At 42.8% G+C, this 17,366-nt stretch overlaps 1 protein-coding gene across 4 annotated transcripts in view; it reads right to left on the bottom strand.

The window, feature by feature from the left end:
- LOC129816644 (NEDD8-conjugating enzyme UBE2F-like) overlaps positions 1 to 17,366 on the bottom strand; it is a 106,676-nt gene that overhangs the window by 34,867 nt on the left and 54,443 nt on the right. For all 4 annotated transcript variants that reach the window (XM_055871386.1, XM_055871382.1, XM_055871385.1 and 1 more), the window contains one exon: positions 1,239 to 1,271. In XM_055871386.1, the coding sequence (XP_055727361.1) occupies positions 1,239 to 1,271 (33 nt within the window). The remainder of the gene's footprint in view (positions 1 to 1,238; positions 1,272 to 17,366) is intronic.

The following is a 17,366-nucleotide window of genomic DNA, read 5'->3' as shown; positions in this document are numbered from 1 at the left end:
CAGTCTACCTGTTCCTCATATATGGGCATACAGAGCCTTCAGAAAATATTCACACCCGTTGACTTTTCCACATTTTGTTGTGTTACAGCCTGAACTTATAATTGATTAAATTCATTTTTTTTGTCACTGGACTACACACAAAGTGGAATTATGTTTTTAGTCATTTATAAAAATGTATAAACAAATTAAATGTCTTGAGTCAATAAGTATTCAACCCCTTGGTAATGGCAAGCCTAAATAAGTTGATGAGTAAAAATGTGCTTAACAAGTCACATAATAAGTTGCATGGACTCACTTTGTGTGCAATAACAGTGTTAACATGATTTCTGAATGACTACCTCATCTCTGTAACCAACACATATAATTACCTGTAAGGTCTCAGCCCTGCAGTGAATTTTAAACACAGATTCAATCACAAAGACTATAGGTTTTCTAATGCCTAGCAAAGAAGGGCAATTATTGGTAGATGTGTAAATAAAACAACTAATTTGAATATCCCTTTGAGCATAGTGAAGTTATTAATTACACTTTGGATGGTGTGTCATTACACCCAGACACTACAAAGATACAGGCGTCCTTCTTAACTCAGTTGCTGGAGAGGAAGCAAACCATTCAGCGATTTAATCATGAGGCCAATGTTGACTTTCAAACAGTTTTTACTTAAATCGGCCTGAAAAGCTATGTCAAGACTTTAAAATGTCTGTCTAGCGATGATCAACAATGAACTTGCCATAGCTTGAAGAATAAAAAAGATTAAAAAAAGTGCAAATATTGTACAATCCAGGTGTGTAAAGCTCTTAGAGACTTACCCAGAAAGACTCACAGCTGTGATCACTGCCAAAGGTGATTCTAACATGTATTGACTCAGGAGTGTGAATACTTACTGTATGCAAACTAGATATTTCTGTATTTCACTTCCAATACATTTGAAAAAATGTCTAAAAACATGTTTTCACTTTGTCATTATGGGGTATTGAGAGCAGCTGGGCAAGAAAAAAGATCACTTGAATCCATTTTGAATTCAGGCTGTAACAACAAAATGTGGAATAAGTCAAGGGGTATGAATACTTTCTGAAGGCACTGTATACCCTATGTGTTATGGTAATTGCTGTGGCACTGATCTGTCACCTCTGTGTGTTGCTGGTGATAGATCACCCATTACAGAAGGCACTGTACACCAAGAACGAACACATTTTAAGATCATTTTCAAATCAGTTTATTGATTAAAAGGTACTTACGGTAAACAAGGAGTTCAATCCCCAGACTACATCCTGAAAGACACAGAAACAGACAAAAACATAAACATTCATAGACCATCCTGAGACCATTCATAGACCATCCATAGACCATCCATCACATTTTATGTACCATTAAAATTGAAACTAAACTAGTCATTAATAACCAGGTCATCGTTGAGCATTTTCATTCCAACAAATGAACAAACAAAATTGTTGAATTCCCCAAATAGATTATAAAGCGGGGCCTTCTATCGTCTCTACAGACACCATTGTATCTTACGAAGACAGGAACCTTCTGTGAATACGCAAGTGGATTGTCTCTCAGCGCATATTAGGCAAATTTCCTTGATGTTCAAACACTGTGAAGAAGTGATTATGATGGGTATTAATTAGCATATCTATTTTGAGGACATTATAAAAGGATACTGGCATTTGTAATTGAGCATCTCAGAGGGGTGTGAATTCATGAATCATAAAGAGATTAATTAATTAAATTAATTAAACAACGTGTAAACAATTACCCTTAATACAGGTAACTGACAAAATAAAGGAAACACCAACAAAGTGTCTTAATAGGGTGTTAGGCCACCATGAATAAGAACAGCTTCAATGCTCCTTGACATATATTCTATAAGTGTCTGAAACTCTATTGGAGGGATGTGACACCATTCATCAACGAGAATTCCATCATTTGGTGTTTGGTTGATGGTGGTGGAAAACTCTGTCTCAGGCACAGCTCCAGAATCTCCCATGTATTTAATTGGGTTTAGATCTGGTGACAGACGGCCATGGCATATCATTTTTTATTTTACCAGGTAAGTTGACTGAGAACACATTCTCATCTACAGCAACGACCTGGGGAATAGTGACAGGGGAGAGGAGGGATGAATGAGCTAATTGGAAGCTGGGGATGATTAGGTGGCCATGATGGTATGAAGGCCAGATTGGGAATTTAGCCAGGACACTGGGGTTAACACCCCTACTCTTATGATAAGTGCCATGGGATCTTTATTGACCACAGAGTGTCAGGACACCCGTGTAACATCCCATCCAAAAGACAGCACCCGACACAGGTCTCCCATCCAGGGACCAACCCTGGTTGGTTACATCGTTTTCATGCTCATCAAACCATTCAGTGACCACTCATAACCTGTTGATGGGGGCATTGTCATCCTATAGGGGCATAGCCATGGTAGTCAAAATAATGGCCCGCCCAGCATTTTTATACATGCATGATGGGATGTTAATTGCTTAATTAACCCAGGAACCACACCTGTGTGAAAGTGCCTGCTTTCAATATACTTTGTATCCATCATTTACTCAAGTGTTTCCATTATTTTGACAGTTACCTGTAGATCTTAATAGATAGATCTGTAGATCTTCACTTCCAGGATGCCAGCACAGACAGAACAAGAAGCCACATGTGTCACCAGATGTAGAAATCTCAAGAATCCGGTTGGAATTTCCCCTCCCCACCAAATATGGTGAGGAGAGGAAGCCCAGTGGCCGGCAGTGGGAGAGTATGGAGCGAGATGGAACTGGGCCAACATTCTGCTGATTTTCTCATCGAAGAAAAGCCCGATGGCAATACAGTTTTCTGTTCTCAAAGCTAGAATCTGTTACGAACAAAGTGCACTAAGTTTTGTATATTTTCCAAAGTAAAAAAAAAAGGCAAATTAAATTATTGCACACACACAGTTCACAGAGAAGAATATTCCCCAAAGGAAATATGCACATATATTCCTTCCAGAACGCACCACTAGGATCGGCACTAGCTGTCATAGACTTGTCACACATGCAGGGCAGGATGAGAGTCTCAATAAGAACAACAAAACATGACTGTTAATGGATACTATCCCTAATGGGGTTTTCTAATGGTAATAGATACACATTAAAACAGATATACGCCTCGCAGAAAAAAAAGGCAATGAGCCCAATTTACTCTTATCACTTAGCCATTTCTTTATAAAACAAAGTGTGGTCCCATCAAAGAGCAGGACACAGTGAAGATGGGCCGATAAAACAGACATGGAATAAAACAACAAAGAATGTTTTCCAGGGTTGTGATGCAAACTGCTGTCAGACGCAATGATTGAAAGTTGGTGGAATTGCATTTAAATGAAATGGTCAATACCTTTCTCTACAGGACGTGCCCTCTATCTTATTTCTCTAACGAGATCCAGCTCTTGACCTTGAAAATACCATTGTGCATAATAAACCTGCAGTTGACTTTCCTTACCAAGATCTGTGGTTTGATTCTAATTTGTATTTTTATTTATTATGGATCCCCATTAGCTGCTGCCAAGGCCAAAGCTACTCTTCCTGGGGTCCAGCAAAATTAAGGTAGTTTATACAATTTTAAAAACATTACAATACATTCACAACACACTGTGTGCCCTCAGGCCGCCACTCCACCACTACCACATATCTACAGTACTAAATCCATGTGTACGTGTGTAGTGCGTATGTTATTGTGTGTGTGTGTGTGTTTGTGTTGCTTCACAGTCACTCGCTGTTCCATAAGGTGTACTTTTATCGTTTTTTTAAATAACATTTTACTGCTTGCATCAGTTACTTGATGTGGAATAGTGTTCCATGTAGTCATGGCTCTATGTTGTACTGTGCGCCTCCCATAGTCTGCTCTGGACTTGGGGACTGTGAAGAGACCTCTGGTGGCATGTCTTGTGGGGTATGCATGGGTGTCCGAGCTGTGTGCCAGTAGTTCAAAACAGACAGTTCGGTGCATTCAACATGTCAATACCGCTCATCAATCCAATTAGTGATGAAGTCAATCTCTCCTCCACTATGAGCCAGGAGAGATATTAGTTATCTGTGTACATTCAAGAGACAGCCATGCTGCCCTGTTCTGAGCCAATTGCAATTTTCCTAAGTCCGTTTTTAGTCCAGGTGCGACAAAACTAGGGCCTGTAGGACCTGCCTTGTTGATAGTGCTGTTAAGAAGGTAAAGCAGCACTTTATTACGGACAAACTTCTCCCCATCTTAGCTACTGTTGTATCAATATGTTTTGACCATGACAATTTACAATCCAGGGTTACTCCAAGCAGTTTAGTCACATCCACATGCACAATTTCCACATGATTTATTCCAAGATTTAGTTAAGGTTTAGGGTTTAGTGAATGATTTGTCCCAAATACAATGCTTTTATTTAGGACTAACTTATTCCTTGCCACCAACTCTGAAACTAACTGCAACTCTTTAAGTGTTGCAGATGTTTCAGTCGCTGTAGTAGATGACGTATAGTGTTGAGTCTTCCGCATACATAAACACGCATACATGGTTTTACTCAAAGCCAGTGGCATGTCATTAGTAAAGATTGAAAAAAGTAATGGGCCTAGACATCTGCCCTGGGGAATTCCTGATTCTACCTGGATTATGTTGGAGAGGCTTCCATCACAAAAACACCCTCTGTGTTCTGTTAGACAGGTAACTCTTAATCCACAATATAGCAGGGGGTGTAAAGCCGTAACACATACGTTTTTCCACCAGCAGATTATGATCAATAATGTCAAAAGCCGCACTGAAGTCTAAGAAAACAGCCCCAACAATCTTTATATCATCAATTTCTCTCAGCCAATCATCAGTCATTTGTGTAAGTGCTGTGCTTGTTGAATGTCCTTCCCTATAAGCATGCTGAAAGTTTGTCAATTTGTTTACTGTAAAATAGCATTGTATCTCGTCGAACACAATTTTTCCCCAAAAGTTTACTGCGGGTTGGTAACAGGCTGATTGGTCAGTTATTTGAGCCAGTAAAGGGTGCTTGACCATTCTTCGGTAGCGGAATATTCTAATGCAGACGCACAGCTTGATGTAGGTTAGCTAGTGTTGTAACTTTAATGTGTTACAGAGTTAATGTTTAAGTTAATTCATTGAGCTGTATCTAAAGATATTTCTTTACAGTTATTTACATATGTAATTGTATTGGTTAGTATTGAATTACGCTTTTGACTGCAAGTTCCAGAATGCCTTGCGACAGGAAGTAGAGAGTGAACGCGCTAGTTAAGTGCAATTAACAGGTGATTATTTGGCTCCTTTGCGCTAGCATCTTACTTGCATTGCTCTGTAGAATCTAAAGTTGTTAAATGTAACGTGATCAAGAATTATTACTAAAAGAAGCTTTCATATCAAACCCGACGTCCCGAGTCATTACTTTGAAGATAGTTATTCTATAGCTAGAGCATGGTCAATAACTAAACTCAGGCATAATGGCCTACTGTACCACTTGTTAAGAATGCACTGTCCATTAGAAACCCTATCTGTACTGAATGATGAATAAGAGACCCAACAACACATGAATAGCTAAGAAGACAGTCAGTCACCTGTCCTTGCTCTCTATCCTTGACATTACGAAGGTGATATCTCACAGGAAAGCTAACCCACAAAAGGCTCCATAACGGCACACAGCTGAGGGCTATGGGACTTATCCACCAACTAAACTAGATGTTTCAAGCCTTCTCTTGCTTGTGATTGCACTTAGCCTTCCTATACCACTCAGTTTGTTAAACAGGACTCTCCACTGGTTCAAAGAGGACTGAATCTATGGATACAGTATGTAACTATTGATCAGATCTGACTGCAACTACCAAAGAGCACCCCCCCACAAAGCGATAGCAGTCTATTTTTAAGTGAGTAGTAAGCTTTGTGAGATTGAGGGGGAGAACATGTGGGGGAGGAAGAATGAAGACTATTAAAGAGAAATGAGGACATGTTATGTTGGTAGAAGTTAGTTTTGGGCATGTCACTGGAGGTGAGTAGGATGGATAGACAAATGATTAAAAACTCCTCTTTTGTCAGGCTGCCAATTCAAAATGAGTCAAGCCCTGTGTGTGTGTGTGTGTGTGTGTGTGTGTGTGTGTGTGTGTGTGTGTGTGTGTGTGTGTGTGTGTGTGTGTGTGTGTGTGTGTGTGTGTGTGTGTGTGTGAGTGACGTGAGTGAGTGAGTGAGTGAGTGAGAGAGAGAGAGAGAGACTGAGCGAGAGAGTAAATGGCTAAACATGTAGGTGTGTGCCTATGTTTATCTATTGACACATGTTTTGTGCCTGAGTGAATGTGTGTGTGTGTGTGTGTGTGTTTGTGGGCTGCCTAGTGGAAGAGGAGAGAGATGAGAGGTGACAGTAGCTGTGTGGGTTGGAGCTGTGCTGCACAGTAGAGGTGACAGGAGCTGACAGTGAAGAGACAGGACATCGTCACCCTCTCGAACACACACACGCAAGGCACTAATCTACACACCCACTCATTTGACATACACTTATCATAGAGAATGCCCCGGGTCAGGTTCTATCATACAAAAAAGCTTCAGATTTTTTTTACCCGCTCTTTTCTAGATCTTGTTTGTTCTTCATTTAAAGCAGCCTGTTAAGTATTAACAATATAGGTTACTTCTGTCTACTGCAACTCACTGCTGAAAGGCACAGTACATTCAGAAATAAAAATGCAGAAAGCTGCATCTGTGGTTGATGCCAGTGATACATTACCCACAAACCACACACACTTCATGACAACCACTGAAATGGACCGCAGAGCGTCCGGCCGGCTAGGGAATACAGTCTCCATTGTCAGATTGTGGAGATTTGGAAAGGCACACACCTGTCTATATAAGGTCCCACAGTTGACAATATATGTCAGAGCAAAAACCAAGCCATGAGGAATTGTCTATAGAGCACGGAGACAGGATTGAGTCGAGGCACAGATCTGGGGAAGGGTACCCAGAAATGTCTGCAGCCTCGAAGGTCCCCAAGAACACAGCGACCTCCATCATTCTCTCTGTAAAGTGTGTAGGCTGGATCAATCCCTCGCAGGTGGGAAAACAAAAGCTTCGTATCCAGAGAGCATTTGACATTTGGAGCGATAGTCACTAAATGTTCTTGAATCTTAGGTTCAGAGAGAAGAGAGAGTACCAGTGATGCATACTGTATTGATTGGTGGGAGTAGGGTTGCAAAGGGAGGGTATACAACTGGAAACTTTTGAAGTTTACCAGTAACCTACCAGAACTTCGGTAACTTTCAAGGAATATATGCAATTTTATCAGATGGCATCTAGTGGCCTTTTTGAATACTTCAGATTATCACATTGGCCTAATTATCTCTGGCCCTCTGTGTGGCCTTATCACATGTCAATACATATTTTAAAATCTAATATGATATATAAAAAAAGCTTGAGGGTTTCAGCATGAAAAACCCTTTATGTATTTTTTTACACACTTATTTATATCACTATGTCAATACGTCTTTGTTGTAAATGTTAATTTACAGAGTTAATTGAAACATTTGTTGAAAATAATGGCATTGTTCAATGTATGGTTTTTTCATTCATTAGGATTCTCTTGAACCATATGGTCTATCCACTAGAAAGTAATGGACAATATGGACACAGATATAAAAAATGAATACTATATATCAGGGGTTGGCAACTAGATTCAGCCGTGGGCCAATTTTTGTCTGAGAGCCGGAACATAATTACAATAATTAGTACACTGCAAATTGACCACAACTAAGCCCAAAAGAGATTGTAAACTTAGCTTATTTTCAGCAAACTTAACATGTGTAAATATTTGTATGAACATAACAAGATTCAACAACTGAGACATAAAATGAACAAGTTCTACAGACATGTGACATACAGAAATTGAATAATGTGTCCCTGAACAAAAGGAGGGGACACAAAATCAAAATCAAAAGTTACAGTCAGTATCTGGTGTGGCCACCAGCTGCATCAAGTACTGCAGTGCAACTCCTCTTCATGGACTGCACCAGACATGCCAGTTCTTGCTGTGAGATGTTACCCCACTCCTCCACCAAGGCACCTGCAAGTTCCAGGACATTTCTGGGGAGGAATGGCCCTAGCTCTCACCCTCTGATCCAACAGGTCCCAGACGTGCTCAATGGGATTGAGATCCGGGCTCTTCACTGGCCATGGCAGAACACTGACATTCCTGTCTTGCAGGAAATCACGCACAGAATGAGCAGTATGGCTGGTGGCATTGTCATGCTGGAGGGTCATGTCAGGATGAGCCTGCAGGAAGGGTACCACATGAGGGAGGAGGATGTCTTCCCTGTAACGCACAGCGTTGAGATTGCCTGCAATGACAACAAGCTCAGTCCGATGATGCTGTGACACACCGCCCAAGACCATGACAGACTCTCCACTTCCAAATCGATCCCGCTCCAGAGTACAGGTCTTGGTGTAACGCTCATTCCTTCGACGATAAACGCAAATCCGACCATCACCCCTGGTGAGACAAAACCGCGACTCGTCAGTGAAGAGCACTTTTTGCCAGTCCTGTCTGGTCCAGCGACGGTGGATTTGTGCCCATAGGCGACGTTGTTACCTGTGATGTCTGGTGAGGACATGCCTTACAACAGGCCTACAAGCCCTCAGTCCAGCCTCTCTCAGCCTATTGCGGACAGTCTGAGCACTGATAGAGGGATTGTGCGTTCCTGGTGTAACTCGGGCAGTTGTTGTTGCCATCCTGTACCCGTCCCGCAGGTCTGCTGTTCGGATGTACCGATCCTGTGCAGAAAAAGGGACGTTTCTTTTTTTGCAGAGTTTATTTGAAAATAACAAGAATTTCATTCCTTGATTACACTAAGACAGTCACATCTATTTTTGTATTTATGTGTGGAATACTTGGTGAACAGATTTCCTAAATGAAACAATTATTTTTGCAGATTTGAGTATTTTTGACCAAAGAAAATTGCCAAAAACCACAATGTACCTAACAAGACAATGTTGTTAGTGTGTGTGTGTCAACCAACACCTCCCCACCCACACAGTAGTTAATAGTCAGGTGCTCACTCTTAGCATTCATCGACCAAGGGACCAGGGACGGGGGATATCAATACCCTGATTGATTAGGCAGGAGGCTGAGGGGCCAGGAGATCCTGGGGCCCATCGAAGGACAGAAACACTGGTATCAATTACACCTGCAGATAGAACGATGGGCTGTCTGTCTGTTATTTTGCAAGGGTAGAAACTGGAGTCTGCAGAGCACAGCCGATAGTCTGGGAACAGGTTTAAGAAATATTTGAGCTGTGCCTTAAGACAATACCTTAAAGGGATTAAAGGGAAAGGGGGGATACCTAGTCAGTTGTACAACTGAATGAGTTCAACTGAAATGGGTCTTCCCGCATTTAACCCAATCCCTCTGAATCAGAGGTGCGGAGAAGCTAGCTCAATTTTTTTTTTGCTTTTATGTGATGTTGTTCATTTGATAATCAAAGGCAATCCAGGTTCCCATTCACATTCCTCTAATGAGACATTTAAGGGAAAACAATTATGAAACTAGCATAGAACTAAAATTACTTCCTGTTTTGGCCAGTACTGTTTGTCATAGGAGGAAGACAGAACAGAGAGAAAAGGAGAGAAGAGCACAGGAAGACACGAGAGGAGAGGAGGAGATCCAGACATCTTTATCTATCCAGGCTACAGAAACCGATAACTCTTTTTATAGGCTTGTGTTTGAGAGAAGGCTTTCAGAGGCTGATTGGCCATTGGTCACCGTCTGAGGATTGGATGATCGAGTCGCTTTTGTTTCGCTCACTCCACTTCAAGGTTGATGACAATGAAATCCATAATCCTTCCCCAGCAACAGACTCACATGATGTTCTAGAGGAGTTTGGGAAAAGAAGGACTGGTAGTCACTTCTCGTCTCTGTTTAATGTGTATCCTGTGAGAAAGACGAGAGAGACCGAGCGAGAGAAAGAAAGAGCGAGAGAGGCTGTGTCTAGACTTCGGAAAACATCATGCATCTACACCTACATGTAAATGTGTCTAGTGTGTCCCGATTCCCTTTTCCCGCGCTATATTCAAATGCCGGTATACATTCTATAAATGGTGGAATAGGCTAAATATGATAATAACACAACAACTGATGGCAGTAGCTAACTACTGGAGCTAACTATAGGTAGCAAGCAACGCTAAAAGGGATTACAAACGGGTCAGCATAACTCTAGCCAAGCAAAAACATAAAAAAATAAATAATAGTAGCTAGCTGGCTAGCATTTAAGAGACAAGCAAACACGTTCCTCACACGCTAGTGGGGTATTTCCTCCAACGTTTTAATGAAAAGGTGCCTCTTAGTCCCAAAACACACGAGGAGACTTGTGGGAGGAGTGTTGATGACGTAGCCCACTCTATGTGCTTTCGGTAGCCTGATTGTGTCCAGACTGAGGAGAAATCCACACACAATGCATCCCTGACCACCTGCTGGCCAGACAGATCTGAACACAATCAGACCACAAAGCAACTTTCGAGCATCTAGACGTGTGTTTTTTCAGTGCGATCTTCCTATTCTGACATATTTCTTACAGATCACACAGACCCACAAATAATTTGAAAACAAATCAAACATTGATAAACTCCCATATCTGTTAGGTGAACTACAGTGTGCAGTCACAGCAGAAAGATGTGTGACCCGTTGCCATGGGAAAAGGGCAACCAGTGGAGCACAAACAACATTGTAAGTACAACCTATATTTATCTGTTTATTTATTTTCCCTTTCATACTTCAACTATTTGCACATTGTTACAACACTGCACATAGCCAATAATATAACAAATAAAATAAAAATGTATTTGTCACGTACACATGGTTAGCAGATGTTAATGCGAGTGTAGCGAAATGCTTGTGCTTCTAGTTCCGACAATGCAGTAATAACCAACGAGTAATCTAACCTAACAATTCCACAACTACTACCTTATACACACAAGTGTAAAGGGATAAAGAATATGTACATAAAGATATATGAATGAGTGATGGTACAGAACGGCATAGGCAAGATGCAGTAGATGGTATAGAGTACAGTATATACATATGAGATGAGTAATGTAGGGTAAATAAACAAAGTGGCATAGTTTAAAGTGGCTAGTGATACATGTATTACATAAAGATGGCAAGATGCAGTAGATGATATAGAGTACAGTATATACATATACATATGAGATGAGTAATGTAGGGTATGTAAACATTATATTAAGTGGCATTGTTTAAAGTGGCCAGTGATACATTTTTACATAAATTTCCATCAATTCCCATTATTAAAGTGGCTGGAGTTGAGTCAGTATGTTGGCAGCGGCCACTAAATGTTAGTGTGGCTGTTTAACAGTCTGATGGCCTTGAGATAGAAGCTGTTTTTCAGTCTCTCGGTCCATGCTTTGATCTCGCCTTCTGGATGATAGCGGGGTGAACAGGCAGTGGCTCGGGTGGTTGTTGTCCTTGATGATCTTTATGGCCTTCCTGTGACATCGGGTGGTGCAGGTGTCCTGGAGGGCAGGTAGTTTGCACCCGGTGATGCGTTGTGCAGACCTCACTACCCTCTGGAGAGCCTTACGGTTGTGGGCGGAGCAGTTGCCGTACCAGGCGGTGATACAGCCCGACAGGATGCTCTCGATTGTGCATCTGTAGAAGTTTGTGAGTGCTTTTGGTGACAAGCCGAATTTCTTCAGCCTCCTGAGGTTGGAGAGGCGCTGCTGCGCCTTCTTCACAACGATGTCTGTGTGGGTGGACCAATTCAGTTTGTCCGTGATAACATTTGAAATGTCTATATTATTTTAAAACTTGTGAGTGTAATGTTTACTTTTGGCAATGCAAACTTGTTTCCCATGCCAATTAAGTCCTTTGAATTTAATGAGAGAGAGATAGAGAGATACACACCTGGTAGTCCCATCCACCAAACTAAAGTGTGAAACAGAGAATAGACTCAGGGGGTATGCTGATTTGGTATAGAGAAGACCTAACCCACTATATTAAATTAGTCAAACAGGAGCATTTTACCTCTGGCTTGAAATTAAAAAGGAAATGATCTCTACAGAGAAAAATGTCCTCCTGTGTGCTACCTATATTCCCCCAATAGAATCCCCATACTATTGATGACAGCTTTTTCATCCTAGATGGGGAGATCATTCACTTCCAGGCCCAGAGACATGTACTAGTCTGTGGCGACCTAAATGCCAGAACTGGACAAGAACTTGACACTCAGCACACAGGGGGGACAAACACCTACCTGGAGGTGACAGCATTCCCTCTCCAATAGACCACCCTAGACACAACTACGACAAAACAACCAACAAAAACTCTTGCAGCTTTGTCGCACGCTTGGTCAATGGTAGGCTTCGAGGGGACTCCATCGGTACGTACACCTGCAGCTCATCCCTTTGCAGAAGTAATGTAGATTACTTTATCACTGACCTCAACCCAGAGTCTCCCAGAGGTTTCAGTCAGCCCACTGACACTATCAGATCACAGCAAAATCACAGTCTACTTGAACAGAGCAATACTCAATCTTGAGGCATCAAAGCCAGAGGAACTGCATAATGTTAAGGAATGCTATAGATGCAAGGAAAGTAGTGTAGAAACCTACCCAAAAACAATTAGGCAACAACTAATTCAATCCATTTTAGACAACTTCCAGGACAAAACATTTCACTGTAATTGTGAAGGTGTAAACTTAGCAGTAGAAAGCCTAAACAGTATATTTGACCTTTCTGCTTCCCTATCAAAAATAAATCAATTCAAGCAGACAACCTAAAAAAAATTAACAACAATGACAAATGGTTTGATGAAGGCAATAAGCTAACATAGAAATTGAAAAACCTATCCAACCAAAAACAGAGACGCAGAAAACTCTGGCCTACACCTTCACTATTGTAAAACACAAAAACATTACAGAAATACACTAAGAAAAAAGAAGGAACAGTACATCAGAAACCAGCTCAATGTAATTGAAGAAGCCACAGAATCTATAGAAAATCAGAATACACTAAACCAGTGGTTCCCAAACTTTTACAGTCCCGTACCTCTTCAAACATTCAACCTCCAGCTGCGTACCCCCTGTAGCACCAGCGTCAGCGCACACTCAAATGTATTTTTTTGCCATCATTGTAAGCCTGCCACACACACACTATACATTTATTAAACATAAGAATGTGTGTGAGTTTGTCACAACCCAGCTCCTAGGAAGTGACAAAGAGCTCTTATAGGACCAAGACACAAATAATAATAATCAATAATATTGCACTTTATTTAGACATCTTACATCTTGTTCATCAAAAATTGTGAATAACTCACCACAGGTTAATGAGAAGGGTGTGCTTGAAAGGATGCTCATAACTCTGCAATGTTCAGTTGTATTGGAGAGAGTCTCAGTCTTAAATCATTTTCCACACACAGTCTGTGCCTGTATTTAGTTTTCATGCTAGCGAAGGCCGAGAATCCACTCTCACATAGGTACGCGGTTGCAAAGGGCGCCAGTGTCTTAACTGCGCGATTTGCCAAAGCAGGAAACTGAGTGCAGCCCTATCCAAAATTCTGCCAGTGGCTTTCGATTAAATTACATTTTCACAGAACCGCTTGTTGCAATTTCGATGAGGCTCTCTTGTTCAGATATTGGTAAGAGGACTGGAGGCAGGGAATGAAAAAGATAACAAATTCAGTTGTCTGTGTCATCCGTTTCGGGAAAGTACCTGGCTAATTGCGCACCCAACTCACTCAGGTGCTTCGCTATATCACATTTGACATTGTCCGTAAGCTTAAGTTCATTTGCACACAAAAAATCATACAATGATGGAAAGACCTGTGTGTTGTCCTTGTTAATAATGCAGACAGAGAAGAGCTCCAACTTCTTAATCATAGCCTCAATTTTGTCCCGCACATTGAATATAGTTGGAGAGTCCCTGTAATCCTAGATTCAGATCATTCAGGCGAGAAAAAACATCACCCAGATAGGCCAGTCGTGTGAGAAACTCATCATCATACAAGAGGTCAGACTTGTGAAAGTTATGGTTAGTAAAGAAAACTTTAAGGTCGTCTCTCAATTTTAAAAAAATGTGTCAATACTTTGCCCATTGATAACCAGCGCTCTTCTGTATGTTGTAAAAGCGTTACATGGTCGCTGCCCATATCATTGCATAGTGCAGAAAATACGAGAGTTCAGTGGCCAAGCTTTACAAAGTTAACCATTTTCACTGTAGTGTCCAAAACGTCTTTCAACCTGGCAGGTATTCCCTTGGCAGCAAGAGCCTCTCAGTGGATGCTGCAGTGTTTTTTTAGTTTTTATTTCACTTTTATTTAACCAGGTAGGCAAGTTGAGAACAAGTTCTCATTTACAATTGCGACCTGGCCAAGATAAAGCAAAGCAGTTCGACACATACAATAGAGTTACACATGGAGTAAAAATAAACATACAGTCAATAATACAGTAGAAAAATAAGTCTATATACATTGTGAGCGAATAGGGTGAGAAGGGAAGTAAAGGCAAAAAAAGGCAATGGTGGTGAAGTAAATACAATATAGCAAGTAAAACACTGGAATGGTAGATTTGCAGTGGAAGAATGTGCAAAGTAGAAATAGAAATAATGGGGTGCAAAGGAGCAAAATAAATAAATAAATACAGTAGGGGAAGAGGTAGTTGTTTTGGCTAAATTATAGATGGGCTATGTACAGGTGCAGTAATCTTTGAGCTGCTCTGACAGCACGTGCTTAAAGCTAGTGAGGGAGATAAGTGTTTCCAGTTTCAGAGATTTTTGTAGTTCGTTCCAGTCATTGGCAGCAGAGAACTGGAAGGAGAGGCGGCCAAAGGAGGTGTTGGCTTTGGGGGTGACCAGAGAGATATACCTGCTGGAGCGCGTGCTACAGGTGGGTGCTGCTATAGTGACCAGCGAGCAGAGATAAGGGGGGACTTTACCTAGCAGGGTCTTGTAGATGACCTGGAACCAGTGGCGACAAGTATGAAGCGAGGGCCAGCCAACGAGAGCGTACAGGTCGCAGTGGTAGGTAGTATATGGGGCTTTGGTGACAAAACGGATGGCACTGTGATAGACTGCATCCAATTTATTGAGTAGGGTATTGGAGGCTATTTTGTAAATGACATCGCCGAAGTCGAGTATCGGTAGCATGGTCAATTTTACGAGGGTATGTTTGGCAGCATGAGTGAAGGATGCTTTGTTGCAAAATAGGAAGCCAATTCTAGATTTAACTTTGGATTGGAGATATTTGTGAGTCTGGAAGGAGAGTTTACAGTCTAACCAGACACCTAGGTATTTGTAGTTGTCCACATATTCTAAGTCAGAACCGTCCAGAGTAGTGATGCTGGACGGGCGCGCAGGTGCAGGCAGCGATCGGTTGAATAGCATGCATTTAGTTTTACTTAAGAGCAGTATTTAAGAGCAGTTGGAGGCCACGGAATGAGTTGTATGGCATTGAAGCTCGTCTGGAGGTTTGTTAACACAGTGTCCAAAGAAGGGCCAGAAGTATACAGAATGGTGTCATCTGCGTTGAGGCGTTGAGGAGAACAGGGCTCCGGGCAGCCGAGCGGAAATGGAGGAAAACTCGCCTCCCTGCGGACCTGGCATCCTTTCACTCCCTCCTCTCTACATTTTCCTCTTCTGTCTCTGCTGCTAAAGCCACTTTCTACCACTCTAAATTCCAAGCATCTGCCTCTAACCCTAGGAAGCTCTTTGCCACCTTCTCCTCCCTCCTGAATCCCCCCCCCTCCCCCCTCCCTCTCTGCAGATGACTTCGTCAACCATTTTGAAAAGAAGGTCGACGACATCCGATCCTCGTTTGCTAAGTCAAACGACACCGCTGGTTCTGCTCACACTGCCCTACCCTGTGCTCTGACCTCTTTCTCCCCTCTCTCTCCAGATGAAATCTTGCGTCTTGTGACGGCCGGCCGCCCAACAACCTGCCCGCTTGACCCTATCCCCTCCTCACTTCTCCAGACCATCTCCGGAGACCTTCTCCCATACCTAACCTCACTCATCAACTCATCCTTGACCGCTGGCTACGTCCCTTCCGTCTTCAAGAGAGCGAGAGTTGCAACCCTTCTGAAAAAACCTACACTCGATCCCTCCGATGTCAATAACTACAGACCAGTATCCCTTCTTTCTTTTCTCTCCAAAACTCTTGAACGTGCCGTCCTTGGCCAGCTCTCCTGCTATCTCTCTCAGAATGACTTTCTTGATCCAAATCAGTCAGGTTTCAAGACTAGTCATTCAACTGAGACTGCTCTTCTCTGTATCACGGAGGCGCTCCGCACTGCTAAAGCTAACTCTCTCTCCTCTGCTCTCATCCTTCTAGACCTATCGGCTGCCTTCGATACTGTGAACCATCAGATCCTCCTCTCCACCCTCTCCGAGTTGGGCATCTCCGGCGCGGCCCACGCTTGGATTGCGTCCTACCTGACAGGTCGCTCCTACCAGGTGGCGTGGCGAGAATCTGTCTCCTCACCACGTGCTCTCACCACTGGTGTCCCCCAGGGCTCTGATCTAGGCCCTCTCATATTCTCGCAATACACCAAGTCACTTGGCTCTGTCATAACCTCACATGGTCTCTCCTATCATTGCTATGCAGACGACACACAATTAATCTTCTCCTTTCCCCCTTCTGATGACCAGGTGGCGAATCGCATCTCTGCATGTCTGGCAGACATATCAGTGTGGATGACGGATCACCACCTCAAGCTGAACCTCGGCAAGACGGAGCTGCTCTTCCTCCCGGGGAAGGACTGCCCGTTCCATGATCTCGCCATCACGGTTGACAACTCCATTGTGTCCTCCTCCCAGAGCGCTAAGAACCATGGCGTGATCCTGGACAACACCCTGTCGTTCTCAACTAACATCAAGGCGGTGGCCCGTTCCTGTAGGTTCATGCTCTACAACATCCGCAGAGTACGACCCTGCCTCACACAGGAAGCGGCGCAGGTCCTAATCCAGGCACTTGTCATCTCCCGTCTGGATTACTGCAACTCGCTGTTGGCTGGGCTCCCTGCCTGTGCCATTAAACCCCTACAACTCATCCAGAACGCCGCAGCCCGTCTGGTGTTCAACCTTCCCAAGTTCTCTCACGTCACCCCGCTCCTCCGCTCTCTCCACTGGCTTCCAGTTGAAGCTCGCATCCGCTACAAGACCATGGTGCTTGCCTACGGAGCTGTGAGGGGAACGGCACCTCAGTACCTTCAGGCTCTGATCAGGCCCTACACCCAAACAAGGGCACTGCGTTCATCCACCTCTGGCCTGCTCGTCCTCCCTACCACTGAGGAAGTACAGTTCCCGCTCAGCCCAGTCAAAACTGTTCGCTGCTCTGGCACCCCAATGGTGGAACAAACTCCCTCACG

Source organism: Salvelinus fontinalis, chromosome 19 (assembly GCF_029448725.1).
Source record: "Salvelinus fontinalis isolate EN_2023a chromosome 19, ASM2944872v1, whole genome shotgun sequence".
Classification (NCBI taxonomy): Eukaryota; Metazoa; Chordata; class Actinopteri; order Salmoniformes; family Salmonidae; genus Salvelinus; species Salvelinus fontinalis.
This window is presented reverse-complemented; position numbering and strand designations above follow the sequence as displayed.